Source organism: Drosophila sulfurigaster, chromosome 3 (assembly GCF_023558435.1).
Source record: "Drosophila sulfurigaster albostrigata strain 15112-1811.04 chromosome 3, ASM2355843v2, whole genome shotgun sequence".
In the NCBI taxonomy this organism is placed as follows: domain Eukaryota; kingdom Metazoa; phylum Arthropoda; class Insecta; order Diptera; family Drosophilidae; genus Drosophila; species Drosophila sulfurigaster.
The window spans coordinates 26,375,298-26,388,040 of NC_084883.1; the positions used below are offsets into that span (position 1 = coordinate 26,375,298).

General features: G+C 42.7%; 3 protein-coding genes across 6 annotated transcripts; 1 reads left to right on the top strand and 2 right to left on the bottom strand.

Annotated features, from left to right (window-relative positions):
- Positions 1 to 840: 840 nt before the first annotated feature.
- Positions 841 to 9,722, bottom strand: LOC133844248 (probable helicase with zinc finger domain). 2 transcript variants are annotated; one of them, XM_062278159.1, is made up of 6 exons: positions 9,575 to 9,722; positions 8,124 to 8,681; positions 7,447 to 8,059; positions 3,630 to 7,183; positions 2,218 to 3,400; positions 841 to 2,005 (listed from the first exon to the last, which is right to left on the bottom strand). In XM_062278159.1, exons 2-6 carry the CDS (start codon positions 8,505 to 8,507, stop codon positions 1,413 to 1,415), a joined length of 6,327 nt encoding a protein of 2,108 aa, XP_062134143.1. In that variant the 5' UTR covers positions 8,508 to 8,681; positions 9,575 to 9,722; the 3' UTR covers positions 841 to 1,412. The 2 variants fall into 2 exon arrangements, with proteins under 2 accessions (XP_062134143.1, XP_062134144.1); XM_062278160.1 differs by having other exon boundaries at positions 9,527 to 9,718.
- A 432-nt stretch (positions 9,723 to 10,154) lies between these two features.
- On the top strand, positions 10,155 to 11,160 carry LOC133844386 (uncharacterized). The gene is made up of 2 exons (XM_062278336.1): positions 10,155 to 10,315; positions 10,374 to 11,160. Exons 1-2 carry the CDS (start codon positions 10,288 to 10,290, stop codon positions 10,898 to 10,900), a joined length of 555 nt encoding a protein of 184 aa, XP_062134320.1. The 5' UTR covers positions 10,155 to 10,287; the 3' UTR covers positions 10,901 to 11,160.
- On the bottom strand, positions 10,971 to 12,030 carry LOC133844387 (uncharacterized). 3 transcript variants are annotated; one of them, XM_062278338.1, is made up of 3 exons: positions 11,700 to 11,832; positions 11,473 to 11,628; positions 10,971 to 11,410 (listed from the first exon to the last, which is right to left on the bottom strand). In XM_062278338.1, exons 1-3 carry the CDS (start codon positions 11,725 to 11,727, stop codon positions 11,223 to 11,225), a joined length of 372 nt encoding a protein of 123 aa, XP_062134322.1. In that variant the 5' UTR covers positions 11,728 to 11,832; the 3' UTR covers positions 10,971 to 11,222. The 3 variants fall into 3 exon arrangements, 2 of the variants coding, with proteins under 2 accessions (XP_062134322.1, XP_062134323.1); XM_062278339.1 differs by having other exon boundaries at positions 11,473 to 11,547; positions 11,700 to 11,823; XR_009894603.1 differs by lacking the exon at positions 11,473 to 11,628 and having other exon boundaries at positions 11,700 to 12,030.
- Between the last annotated feature and the right edge of the window lie 713 nt (positions 12,031 to 12,743).

Sequence of the window (12,743 nt, forward strand, 5' to 3'; positions counted from 1 at the left end):
AACTATTATTAATATTTGTTACTGGTATTTTATTATTAAATATATATATTTATGAATATATATTTACTAGTTCTTTTTTGTTTTTCGTTTTTCATTTGTAATGCAAAAGATGATTAGATTATACAAGTAATTACATTCATATATATGTTTATATATATATTTATAGAAGTGTTTGTATATAGAAAGGTATATATATCTATAACTAAGTTTTAGTATGCATATGCATCCAAAGGAGCTAACCAAATTTCTATTCAGAATGAGTAAACCAGATGCGAGAATACTGAGGAAAATATTAAAAACCAATCGCACATGCTTCGGTTAGTAAGTATATCTAAGATAGAAAACTTCACGAAGCATTAGTATCTGATATACTTATCCACTTCATATCGCCAATAACCAGGAAGGTGGTTTACTGTACACCACATATGTAGAACAAAGGATTTCTATCCTATCCTGTGCACATACAAATGTTCTTTTGGTTGAAAAGATGTGCATACAATAAAAGTATCCCATATAGCCATTACATGTATATATTTAAAGTACAATTAAAAAGCAGTATTTGTATTTTGTACGATATAAGTACGTAAATAAATTAAAGATTTGAATAAAGACAATAATATGTATTTGAGTACATGATAATTTTTTTTTTCAGTTACTAATTTTTTTGTTTCGAATGGTCAACTGCTGTACAAAACTCAAGGTAAGGTACAATATATGTAATGTATTTATAACTCAAGCGCACTTAGGCCAAACAGAACTGTTTCGTAGCATTTAATCTACGACCAAATAGAATGATTATTAAATACAAACTTTGTTGAATTTTATCTTACAACTAACTAATTGAATTTTTTTTTCGATTTTTTTTTGTTTTTGCTTTTTTAATTTTTTTGTTGTTCTTCTTGTTATAAGTTATTTTTAGTTTCAAGGGCCTAATGAATAATGGGGGCTGGATGCTCAGAGCGACCCTGCTACATGCGGCATGACAGACAGCGCCTGGGGCGTGCGTTGGGGGCGGAACGGCCTGCTGCAGCGATTTTGTTTGTAATTACTAAACGTATGCGTAGATAATATATATAATAATTGTAATAATTAAGACTACATATTTAAATTAATTGCAATTAAAAAAAGCAAAGGGGGAGAGCTAAAGTTAACAAGCAATTCATATTTCCTGTTTTTGGGTTTTTCTAATTTTGCCATTTTTTTTTGTTTTTTCCTTTTTCGTAGTTTTTAGTTCTTTCTTTTTTGTTTTTGTTTTTTTTTTCTTTTCCTTTTTTTATGAAGACCCTAGTCTTTTGTTTTTTATATTTTTTTCTTGTTTGTTTGTTTGCTTTGTTTAAACCGTGATGTCACATGCAGCAGGCGGGGTTTGTTCCGCCCACGCATATAACGCTGCGGTGCCACGTAGAACGTGCTCACTGAAAATAGTTGTAGAAGCCCGTGGTTGCTTGTCCCAATTCACGTATGGCTGCAAATGGATCCTTTTCTAACATATCATTGGTTGGTTGAGATGATTTTGATGCATGTAGCGACCGTGTCGGATTCATTGTAGATTGCTGCTGCTGTTGTTGTTGATGTGCTGCTGCTGCTTGCGGTCCCTGACTTAGCACTGCCGCATATGTGGTTGCCGAAGACTGCTGATGATTGGCCGCATCTGTGGCGGACTGTACCGTCTGTGGCGGCACAGCAAACAAGTCCAATTCATGGCCACCCTTCAACTGATTGTAGTTATTGTACAACAAGCCGTGAGCATGGTCTGACTTGTTCGAATGATCGCCGACCACATTGTTGGCTTGAAACAAGGCCTCAATCAAATTGGTGCCAGTATCCAAGCCGGCAAACAGTCCCGGCATATTGTTGTAGCTGTTATTACCATTGCCGGCCATTGCCTGGCGTCGATAGAGCGGCACCGAGCTGGCATTGTTGTGCAGACCGTTGCTGTTGTGTTGACCGCCATTGTTGGGGTTATTAAAGTTGCTGTACTTGTCGTTTAGCAATGCGTTGTTGGCTAATAAGAAAATAATGTGTAAGTATCGCATTACAATGTTGTTTATATGAGGGCTGCAAACTGCTTGCATTTAAGACAATATCATTGTATTAGTATTAGTAACCGCATTGGTTAAATCTTTAAAATGTATAAACAACAAAATAAAAATATTGATTGGGAACTCAATTTTTCTTTTAGACGAATTGCAACCTTGTTATATAACGTTTACTTACCATTGCCCATGAAATTGGGAACACCAGCGCTGTTGCTGTTGGCAGACGGATGAACAACACCTGGCGTCGGTCCGGCCATGTGGTTGGCATACAGATTCTGTGGCTGCGGTGGCCCCTGACTTGGCGGCGCATGTTTGGCCAATGGCAAGGCTGATTGTTGTGCCTGTTGTTGGCCCTGCATCATGGCAAAGAGGCGACTTTGCTGTTGCTGCTGCTGTTGTTGTTGTTGCTGCTGTTGTTGTTGTTGCTGGTGTTGCTGTTGTTGATGTTGCAACTCGCTACCATTTAACATGCCATTGACGAGGGGAATACCACCCGAGCCCGCTGTTGCCGCCGTTATGCCCACCATGCCGAGCACATCCCGCAGAATAGGCTGCGCAACATCATTGGCGCCATTCATAATCGAATTAAAGACAAGATCAATTTGCTGATTAAAGTTATCCAACGGCGGGGACGATTCCACTGGCTGCTGGTTCTGCGCCTGTGCCGGTGTCGAGTACATCATTGGATATTGTGGCCGCTGTGGCTGCGGTCCCATGACAGCATGTGGATTCGACAACATTTGCGGCCCTGGTGCCGTCGGTGGTTGTGGCTTCGGTCCCTGTGGATGCTGCTGTTGCTGCTGATGTCCCTGCTGCTGCAGTGTTGCCATCACTTGTCGCAGCATATCACCAAACTTGTTGGCCGCATCTTGGCCCACCGACTCGAGCAGCTTGAGATACCACTTGTATTGCTCTTCCTTCGAATTGAACGCCATCTCATAGATGCTCACGTTTGGCGGCAGCAGCTCATGGGCTGCTGGGAAACGTACAGCATTCGGAGACGGCTGCTTGCCTGCCGAATACATGTAGGGTGCAGGCGGCGGCTGTTGTGGTGCTGCTGCTGCCTTCTCATAGTTATTGTAACCAGATCCAGCCCCATTATGCCGCAGATAAGGTGGTGGAGGTCCATTTTCCATGGGGCTCATCGGACCGTTGGGCACGCTGCCGCCACGTTGAATAGGCATCGGTGGCTGGCCATAAAGATGATGTTGTGGAGGCGGGGGCTGTTGAGGAGGTGGCGCCTGGCCATGGCTGTACAGCGTCTTCTTCGCTAGGTAACCCAATTCGCTGGGATTCCGTAGCAATTGTGCAGCAGCTGTTGCGTTTGCTGCTGCTGGCGGCACACTGCCACCTCGAAGAGTCTATTGTGGACAAGAAAAAGGTTGTTTGATTAATATAAAATTGTTTGGCTATTTATGTAATTAGAGATATAATTGATTTCTATACGTGGATTAGGCTAGGGTCCGCTGTCCAGGTCATTTATATTAATATTATATAATATTACATTATATAATTTTAAAGGCCACTTAATCCAACATTAAGTTAAAGAAATTATTGAAAAATATAACAATCTTAACGATTTATACTCACTGGTGGTGGTAAGGGTCCTGGACCACGGCCGGGGGCACCCGACTGCTGTGGCGGTGGCTGTTTGTTTGGCGGTAGGACGCTCCAGGGATTTGTCTGCGGCGGCGGGCCCCACAAGCTGGCATTAGGATTCTGCTGCTGTTGCTGTGCCTGTTGCGGCGTCACAGGTGGACGCCAGTGCTGCATGGCAGCGTACTGGCCATAAGGTGGTGGTGGCGGACCACCACCGCCCGGCTGAGCCTGCCGCAGATGTGGTGGCCCAGGTGGCGGTCCATTTGGCGGCGGACCGCGCATGCCCATGTGGCCGCGAAGATGCGGACCAGGTCCGCCCGGTCCTGGACCTGGTGAGGGGCCATTCGAGGTCTTGCCACCGCCGGCGGCAACGGCTGCCATCATTGCCATGTGGGTGGAGTACATGTGCGAGAATTGCTGGTTGGCTGCCATTGCGGCGGCCATTTGATTCATTTGATGCGCTGCCGCCGGGCCGGGACCAATGTTCGCGGATGCGGCGTAATGATTCGATTGGCTGCCGGGTGGCGCATGCGTCGGTGCATTGAGATACAAGGCGGCCTGCTCTCGCAAGTATGCCTCGGGTTGCAGGGCGCGTGGCACAAACTCGGGCGCCAGCGGATTGAGCACATAACCACGCTTCATCTCAACGCCATCGAGTTGGGAGCGCAAATTCGACCAGGTTAGTCCAAACAACGACTTGTGCTCATCGCAGATCTCAATGAAACGCTCCCAGACCTTGCGACAACGGCCAATGGAGCAGAGAGCAACCGGATCACCGACGACAGCAACCAACGATTGGGCACGCGTAATCGCTGTGTTTAGCAGCTTAGAGTTGCTTAAGAAACCATAGTCGGTATCGGCATCTCCAATGCTGGCCGCGCTGGCCATAGCTCCTGTTCCTCCAGCTCCCTGACCGCCGCCGCCGCTCTGTGGCAAGCAGGTGCGACGTGTGCGCACGGTGGACAAAAATACAGCGCGAAATTGTTTGCCCTGCACGTTGAGCACTCGCTCCACGGAGATGCCGCCCATGCGTCGCTTGCGCAGCTCGGAACGTATGCGAAACACCTGATCCGCATATGGTGTCATTATTCCAATGCTCGTGTCATTCAATTTGCCCCAGGCGCTGGGCCAACGTTTGCGCAGCTCCGACACCCGTTCGACGACCTCATAGACCTCGGCATTGTTGTAGAATGCCGTTGAATTCTTGTCCTGCACATCTTCGCCACGTGTCGTAAAGAACGTCAGCGGATAGAAGCGTTCGTGACGCGGCTGCTTGCCTGATGCCACCAACTTCTGCTCGTAGAACAGCTCCGAGGTAAAGCGTATGATGGCCTCATGGGCGCGATAATTCTCGCACAGCAGGATCTTGCATGGGAAGTTTGATGGATAGTGATCGTAGAGTCGTTCCAGCAACGAGATGTGCAACTTGCGCTCCTTGGCAAAGGCGGAGAATAGCTCGGGACTCATCTGCATGTGATCACCAGCCAGCACAATGCGCGTCGAGTCATTGGCCAGTGCAAGCGGCATTATTGCCTCGCATTCCATCGCCTGCGCTGCCTCGTCCAAGAAGATGTGTGTAAAGAGACCCTTGGGTAGCCCAAGCGTAGCCAACTCCATGCTAATGCTTAGGGTGACAACAATTATGCGATGCCGCATAATGTCCTCAATGCTGGGACGGCGAAAGTTGCCCACGCCATCGGTGATGCAATACTTTTGCACCACACTGTTGACGGTGGCGGACCAACGCTTGTGGTAGTAGACACGCAAAGGCGTTGCCTCCTCCAGACCCTCCTCAATCCACGGATGCAGGTACTCTTTAATGTAGAGATCTGCCGCCGAATTGGAATGCGTGCAGATGAGTATCTTGGCCTCTGGCTGTGCCAACAATTGCTTTATGGCCTGCGCCAATGTGTAAGTTTTGCCTGTGCCAAATGGACCAATGAGTAAAATCGGTGGCAACTTTATATTAAGAGCTGTGGTAATGGCATTGACTGCCTCACGCTGCTTGGCATTCAGCTTGGGTTCACAGGCATCGGCCCATTGCTTCTTGGGTGTCCAGGGTATGGATGGCTCCAGTTCGGTGGCTGGGAAAATCAAACGAAAATCGGTAATCTTGTCGACAGCATTGTGCCACTCGCAGTAGGGCATGCGATTCAGCTGGAACTGTATGTCCACATCCAGTTCAGTGTCCGCTTGCAAGCCCATGGCTTCCACGCACTTAGACGACAGCTTCAGATAGATGACATTCTTGCCCTTGTCCTCAATGAGTGCCTCGTACACAGCGCGCTCTCCAGCCTTATCCGATTTTTCCGCTTTACTCGCGGCATCCTCGGGTGCCGAAATGTAAACGCTGCTGCAGTTTGAGAGAATCAAACGACCCGGCGACGTATCCTCCGAGATGTCTTTGCCCAAGCGCATCAATGCGAATAGTTCTCCAGCCAGCGAATACTTGGCTGTGCTTGTCGCCATGCCAGCCGGCGTTAAAATATAATTCGAAGCCACTGTCAGACGTGTACGTACATTGTATCGTGCGATTTGCTCGTAGCGAGCAATCTCCTCGACGTACAGCAACTCATGGATACGCGATCGATAGTTGTTTTGCGTCAGTCGTTTCTCCACAATGGTGGACTGGGTGAGCGTGAAAGTCGCCGCCCGTGGACATGGATAGCGCTCCAGAAGTTCACGCTCATGCTGCAGATCACTTAGATAAGCCTCCGTCTTCAGATGCGTGCCAATTGTGGTCTCAAATCGAGTCAATTGGGTGTTGGAGACATCCCATCGCGTGGCTGAGCTGTTGATTATGTCACGCTTGATTTCCTCAATCTTCTCGGCATCGCTGACGGGCAAAACATCCACACAAAGATGACGCACGAGCAGCGGCTCCTGACCCACATCAAAGCATATTGATTGCCGGAACGTACCATAAATTTCCGTATGAAATTCCACAGTAATCAAGTGTGTGAGCTGATTCTTTGCTGTTGTCGTGTTGGCATCTTGCTCTTCTTCGCTGGTTTCTGGCATGTTAGCAACACCAGTGGCCACCCATTCCTGATCCGACTTTAGTTCCACATCCTCGGCCGTCGATGTGGTTGCATTGTCGAGCTTAATCGATTTGATGGCGAAATGATTGCGATGCGCATCTTGGAGCAACGCCACAGCTCGCAGAGATCGCAATGTTTGCAACTGAAAGAGCCACTCGCGTGTCGAAGTCTTCGAGCTGATGCTAGTGACCAACTGTTGTTCGCACTTAGCCTCCACATCGGCGACTCTTTCACACATGACACGCTCTGGAGCTGTCGCCTGGATCCACTGCTCGAGTATCTGTTCCGTATACGACTTGCCATACAGCTCCTTCTCGCAGGCTTTCTGTACACGCATTCGCCGGTATTCGAAGCGCTCCTTCCACTCGTTCAGCTCGTCCAGGCCGTGCGCCTCCACACACTGCGCCCCATAGTGGCAGGTGTGTGCTTCCACAAATGTCTCGCAGACGCTATACGTGTCCAGGGTGTACCCCCGAGGTGGCGGACGCCACTTCCAATCGCGACCTGCAAAATGCAATTATTACAATTGAGTAAATAAGTTTACACAATCGAAAGATCACTAATTGGGTGATTTTCCGATGTAAACATCTTAAGGATGCATTAAACTTGTACAATAAGTATTTCAAGTTTACAGAGGAGTAGAACCATAAGGCTTGTGTATTGTCTTTGGGCTTAGCATTCCCTTTTCTGCAACTGCAGACAATATCACTACTCATTAGCATAATAAATGTGTGGATTGGATTGAGAATAATCATAAATAATCGTACCCTCATCGCTCATTATCACTTTCTGATGGCTTTCAGTCTGGCAGTGCTGCCTCAACTCATTGCGTGTTTGGAAATTGATGGCACAATAACTGCACGTGGTTGTTGTTGAGTGTGCCGCCTGATCCGTTGCATCTGGGCCAAGTTCTGACGCTGGCGGATGCTTGCCGCCCGTCAATTTAATGGCCGACAGCAGTTCCGTGTTCTTGGCACAGATGCTGGAAGTGGACATGGTGCTGCTGCTTCCAGTGCTACTGCTGCTGCTGCTACTAAAACTGCCACTGCCATTCTGCTGTTGTTGTTGCTGCTGCTGCTGTTGTTGCTGCTGTTGTTGTTGCTCGCGTTTCTTTAGCCCCTTGTTGCTCAGCAGCTTGCTATACTTGTCCAGCGGCAGATTGTTAGTAGCCCAATGATCCAGTTTAGTATCCAGTATGGCCATTTCATCCTCGAGTCGCGCATGCGGAATCTTTTGCGTTTGCGACTGCTGCGATTTGTTGTGACCATTCATAATCATCTGTATGATGGACTTGTAACGCTCGAGGGTCTTCGATATGTCCGAGAAAATCTGCTGGCCACTGAGCTCACTGATCCACTTGCTCAGAAAGTGCTCCGCATCCTACATATTAATATTTATTTACATATATATATATTTGAAATAATGAATTATTCAGTTGACTTACGGGATACTTGTGCAACTTGAAAAGAGCGTGCACCAGCCAGCGACGTGCCCGCGATACGCTGGCCAAGCATTCGGTCTGCTCGGCCAGCAGTGTTAGCACTTTATACGCGTCCGATAGACAGCTTTCGTATCTGCCCAGTTCGAGGAGACACTCGCAACGGCCCAGCAGACAGGCGATCTGTTGATCCTTTTGGGCACGCGACGTTCCATTTTGCGTCTGCAGCTGCAGTTGTTGTGGCGGCACTGTTGTTGTTGCTGTCGCTCCACTGGCAGCGGAACTGGAACTGGACGTGGCTGCGAGTATTTGATCGTAGAGTGCCACAGCACGTGCCCAGCTCCTTCGGCGCACCATGTCGTGTGCCTGCATCTCCTTTTCGGCAGCCATTCTTCAATGGCAGCCGCTTGGTTTGGTTTATCGTCAATGTTATCGGTTAGTAATGTTTACGGCGGCGTTCTCTTTTCTTGGCTCGTGTCTCAGTTGCCCAATATATATGTATATATATTAAGTAGGTTATGTGTTTTGCTTCCCTTAATTATTACAATTTACAATTACAGCTTTCTGCAAAGATAAAAACGATTAACGATTAAACGCATTTAACTAACCATCGACTTCTTATTGGCAATTCACAAAGTAACAACTTTAAAGCAATAATAATTGATAGACAGAATATCTCCACTCTTCTTTTTGTTGTACACGCTTTTAAAGTGTTTATGCGAGGCGGCTACGGCTACATGCTGAGATTATTTACACAAAATTCGCAGACTATATATGCTTCTTCTTCACTGTTGAACTCTTATTCTTATTCATTTTTATTTTCTTTTATTTTTTTAATATATTTCATTATTGCATTTTGCAGTATTATATGCTTTCGCAATTTGCAGCGATATCATGCGTAAATTGCATTTGTTATAATGCTCGCAAACATTGTTTTTTCATTTCGTTAATTCATTTATAATTTTGTTTGTTTTCTTGTTTGCACAATACTTTTCGTTTTCCTCAAAATTTTCGCTGCTGCTGTTGCGGCTGCAACAACAGTAGACGGTGTTCAGTTCACCAAACACAAAACGGAATGTCAAATTAGCAGGCAGTGCTTTTTGATATGGCCATACGCAATGATGTTGCCATATAAATTTACATGGACTTTTATGCATATGTATGTATGTATGTACATACATGTGCATATATGCCCATATACATATACAAGCACAAGCGCAATATGTAAATTGCATTTGCATTTTTTTCCATACTCAATTTGTGCTTATTTACAGGCCTTTGACCAATGTACTTGAAATTTTCTTGCAAATTTTTTGCAAGAATAGAGTATCTCTATCAGCCGAAAAATTCAAAGGCGCAGCAGCTGTCATTTTGCCAAGCAGAAGAGGTGCAGAGGTGGAGATGTGTACCTACTATTCGCCGTCTTCAGAGTTCTGTGTGCAGCATAATTCATTTACCTTTGCACTAACTGATAATGTTACTACACTAATCTCTAATTTAATTTTACATGGTTAAACACAGATATGATAGAAAATGCACATCTCACGTCGAAAAATGTTAAAAATAAGCTATGTATGTACTAGTGTTGGGTCGTTCATCACTGAGTTTGCACAAAATTTACCCAACACTAAATTGTGGCGGGCGAACGATAATTCATTGATGCATTTCAATAATCGAGCTATCGAATAGCCTAACTCAATTTAAGAATTACGCTTTTATTTTTAGATGAAATAATAAATTTATAAATGTTTTTGCTTAATTTTAACTTTTTAATATTTTTATTTAAACAATTTTAAATTGCTAGTAATTCTCAAATAGCAAGAATTTTTTTTAATTTTTTAAATGTAAATATATAAATAGTTTTTTGTATAACTTTTTATAGGAAATTTATTTATAATAAATTAAATTGAAAAATTTAAATGTACATATTAGATAAAAGAGAAATTGTCGTTCTTTATCGATCATTTAATTGGGCTCAAATTTAAGCTACTGAGTACTTCTTAATCCCTTTAGTATCCAGCGCTGCCAACTCAAAGCGATGACCGAGACCTAAGCTTTCCAATGCCATTTTACATATCACACATGGTTCTATTTTACAGTAAAGTTAGACGAATTTTTATGAACCCACATTTACTTAATTAATTACCGGAAAATCACTTAAAAATACAATATGGATCGTTATAATCGTGTCTGGCGAGGTAAACACAATTGTGAATAAACTTTTTGAAATAATTAAGATTACACTTTTTATTATAGATCCTAAGTCTCCCTTAACGCCCTTGACGCCAAGAACAACACAGATGTTCAATTTTGATAATACATCAGATTCTAGAACACCAACTGCCTCCCTTGGAAGCCTTAAGCCCAATTTATTGGACATACCGCGGGCTCCAATACGACGACTGTCTGGTAGTCGAAGCCGAACATCACGAAGTTTCTCTCAGGATTTTTTGCGCCTCCGATCAGTATTTTCTCCAAATGCCCAGAGCACAACGACTGAAAATAGTAGCATTAAGCAGGAAAAGGTTGTAAAACAGGAGAAGCGAGAATTTAAGCGGAGCTCCCCGGTGGAGCAGCCAACTCTTAGTCCTCGTGTGCGCTCGCTACTAAATCGCACAGGAAATACTCATCTAACCAACTTGTTTGCACGTCAAGAAATAGACATCTCAGTGCTAATTCAGATGACACTCGAAGATTTGGAGTCACTTGGTATCCGAGGCGCCAAGGAATTGAAACTAGCCTTGGATCTTATCAAATTTGCGAAAAATTTCTTTAAAAAGTGATTGGTGATTGTATTTTTGTAATTCAACATTTTGTTAGTCATTATTGTAACTTATTATGTCCTTTTGTTTGTGTGTTTTTATCCGCTTTTAATTAAATGTAAATCAAATGTAAATCAAATTACTATGTTCAGAATATTCAAAAATGCTTCAAAGTTTTTAAAAGTTGACTTCATATATATTTAAAATATTCATAATTGAAACATCATATTTTAGCTTTACTTTAGCAAATTCTATAAAATAAATAACAAACATCAGAATAACCCAAGGAATCAGATATATCTAAGAATCGGCTGCTCGACTGGGAAGCTTCTGAATGGCGTTATTACAAAGTATTTTCATTTATTTTCCTCCGAGCGTTTGGTGAAAAGACAGAGCGGAGGCGAATAAAATTCTCAGAAAAATTGGTCGATGAGTGGATGTATTTACGGTTCATACGTAGTTTTGGCGCCCGCGGTACATCCAATAAATTGGGCCTAAGACCTCCAAAGAGTCCAGTAGGTGCTGGGGAATCTGGGGATGTATTATCAAAATTAAATTCTCAGAAAAATTTATCGATGTGTGGATGTAACTACGTAAAATTGGCGTCCGCGGTGCATCCAATAAACTGGGCCTAAGACCTCCAAAGAATGCAGAAGGTGCTGCGGAATCTGGGGATGTATTATCAAAATTAAATATTTGTGGTGTGCTAGGCGTCTTAGGCGTCATCGGCGGTGAAGGAGATCTACGATCTGATATAAGTGAAATTATATAAGCTATTTTATTTAAAATTATTCGTATATTTATTGAAATGTATATTCACCTCGCCAGTCACTAAATTGCCGGTCCATATTATTATATTATCAAAATTTTGTATTATTTGTTAAAATAAAATTGCGGCTACTGCAAACAGTTCAACTGTAAAAATAATACTAAGTGAAAAGAAAATTCATACATATAGTATGTATGCACAACACTTTCAAGGGCTTTGGAAAGCTTAGCTTTCAGGGATCATATCAAGTTGGCAGCTCTAATTACATTTGTGGTTACACCGTGGCTTAAGACTTATCGGAAGTCCTTACACTTGGTGCACTGGGTCAACTAATTTATTTAACTATATTGCTATATTTATTTTAAATGCTTGGCTAGATTTATTTTCATTGAATTCTTTAAGTTTTTAATTGCCAATAAAATTGTATACAAATTTTAAAAATACAAGACATAATATTGTGGCGGTCGAGCGATTAATATTTGGTGGATTTTAACTATCGAGTTCAAATATGTACATTTTTAGAAAAATATAAATAATTTTAGGCTGCTTATAACGTTTTTTTACTCCAACTACCTATTTTATCTCAGTTTTATAAATAAGAAAGCTTTCTTATAATTTACCAACAATTTGCGTTTACTTTTTAAATGTTAGTAGTATGTAAGCATTAGAGCGTGGAAACAAATAACAAACAAACAAAAACTACATAAAAAATAAAATATTTTATTGCAATACATTAAAATTTATATTTGAAATTATTTTATGTTATTTATGCATTCGTTATTCCAATAAAAATCTTGCAGTCAAGACGACTGTTTTTGCTTGTTCATTTAATATATGCTAAATTTTGCTGATTAACTAGTCAAAGTATGTATAATCTGTGACTTATATAGTGAAATATTAGCGCATTTGTTCACATTTAAATACATTTTTGGATTTAGCGTTGTCGTTAAAAAGTTATTACAGTTCAAAAAACTCCAAATAAACAACGTAATTCTATAGAATCAGCATGTGCATTTTGCAAATACATATGTAAATATGTATTGTATATTTTATTTTAGAGTCGGGAGTAACGATTACTTAGCGCGTCTAATTAAA

What these genes read in the sequence shown, in the direction of transcription:
- LOC133844387 (XM_062278338.1), bottom strand. Translation starts at nt 11,727, where the DNA reads ATGGACCGGCAATTTAGTGACTGGCGAG. An exon ending in GCAATTTAGTGACTGGCGAG is followed by an intron (nt 11,629 to 11,699) that starts GTGAATATACAT and finishes CACTTATATCAG; the next exon opens with ATCGTAGATCTCCTTCACCG. An exon ending in ACCGCGGACGCCAATTTTAC is followed by an intron (nt 11,411 to 11,472) that starts GTAGTTACATCC and finishes ATACATCCCCAG; the next exon opens with ATTCCCCAGCACCTACTGGA.
- LOC133844386 (XM_062278336.1), top strand. Translation starts at nt 10,288, where the DNA reads ATGGATCGTTATAATCGTGTCTGGCGAG. An exon ending in TTATAATCGTGTCTGGCGAG is followed by an intron (nt 10,316 to 10,373) that starts GTAAACACAATT and finishes TTTTTATTATAG; the next exon opens with ATCCTAAGTCTCCCTTAACG.
- LOC133844248 (XM_062278159.1), bottom strand. Translation starts at nt 8,507, where the DNA reads ATGGCTGCCGAAAAGGAGATGCAGGCACACGACATGGTGCGCCGAAGG. An exon ending in TCAAGTTGCACAAGTATCCC is followed by an intron (nt 8,060 to 8,123) that starts GTAAGTCAACTG and finishes ATTAATATGTAG; the next exon opens with GATGCGGAGCACTTTCTGAG. An exon ending in AGTGATAATGAGCGATGAGG is followed by an intron (nt 7,184 to 7,446) that starts GTACGATTATTT and finishes TGCATTTTGCAG; the next exon opens with GTCGCGATTGGAAGTGGCGT.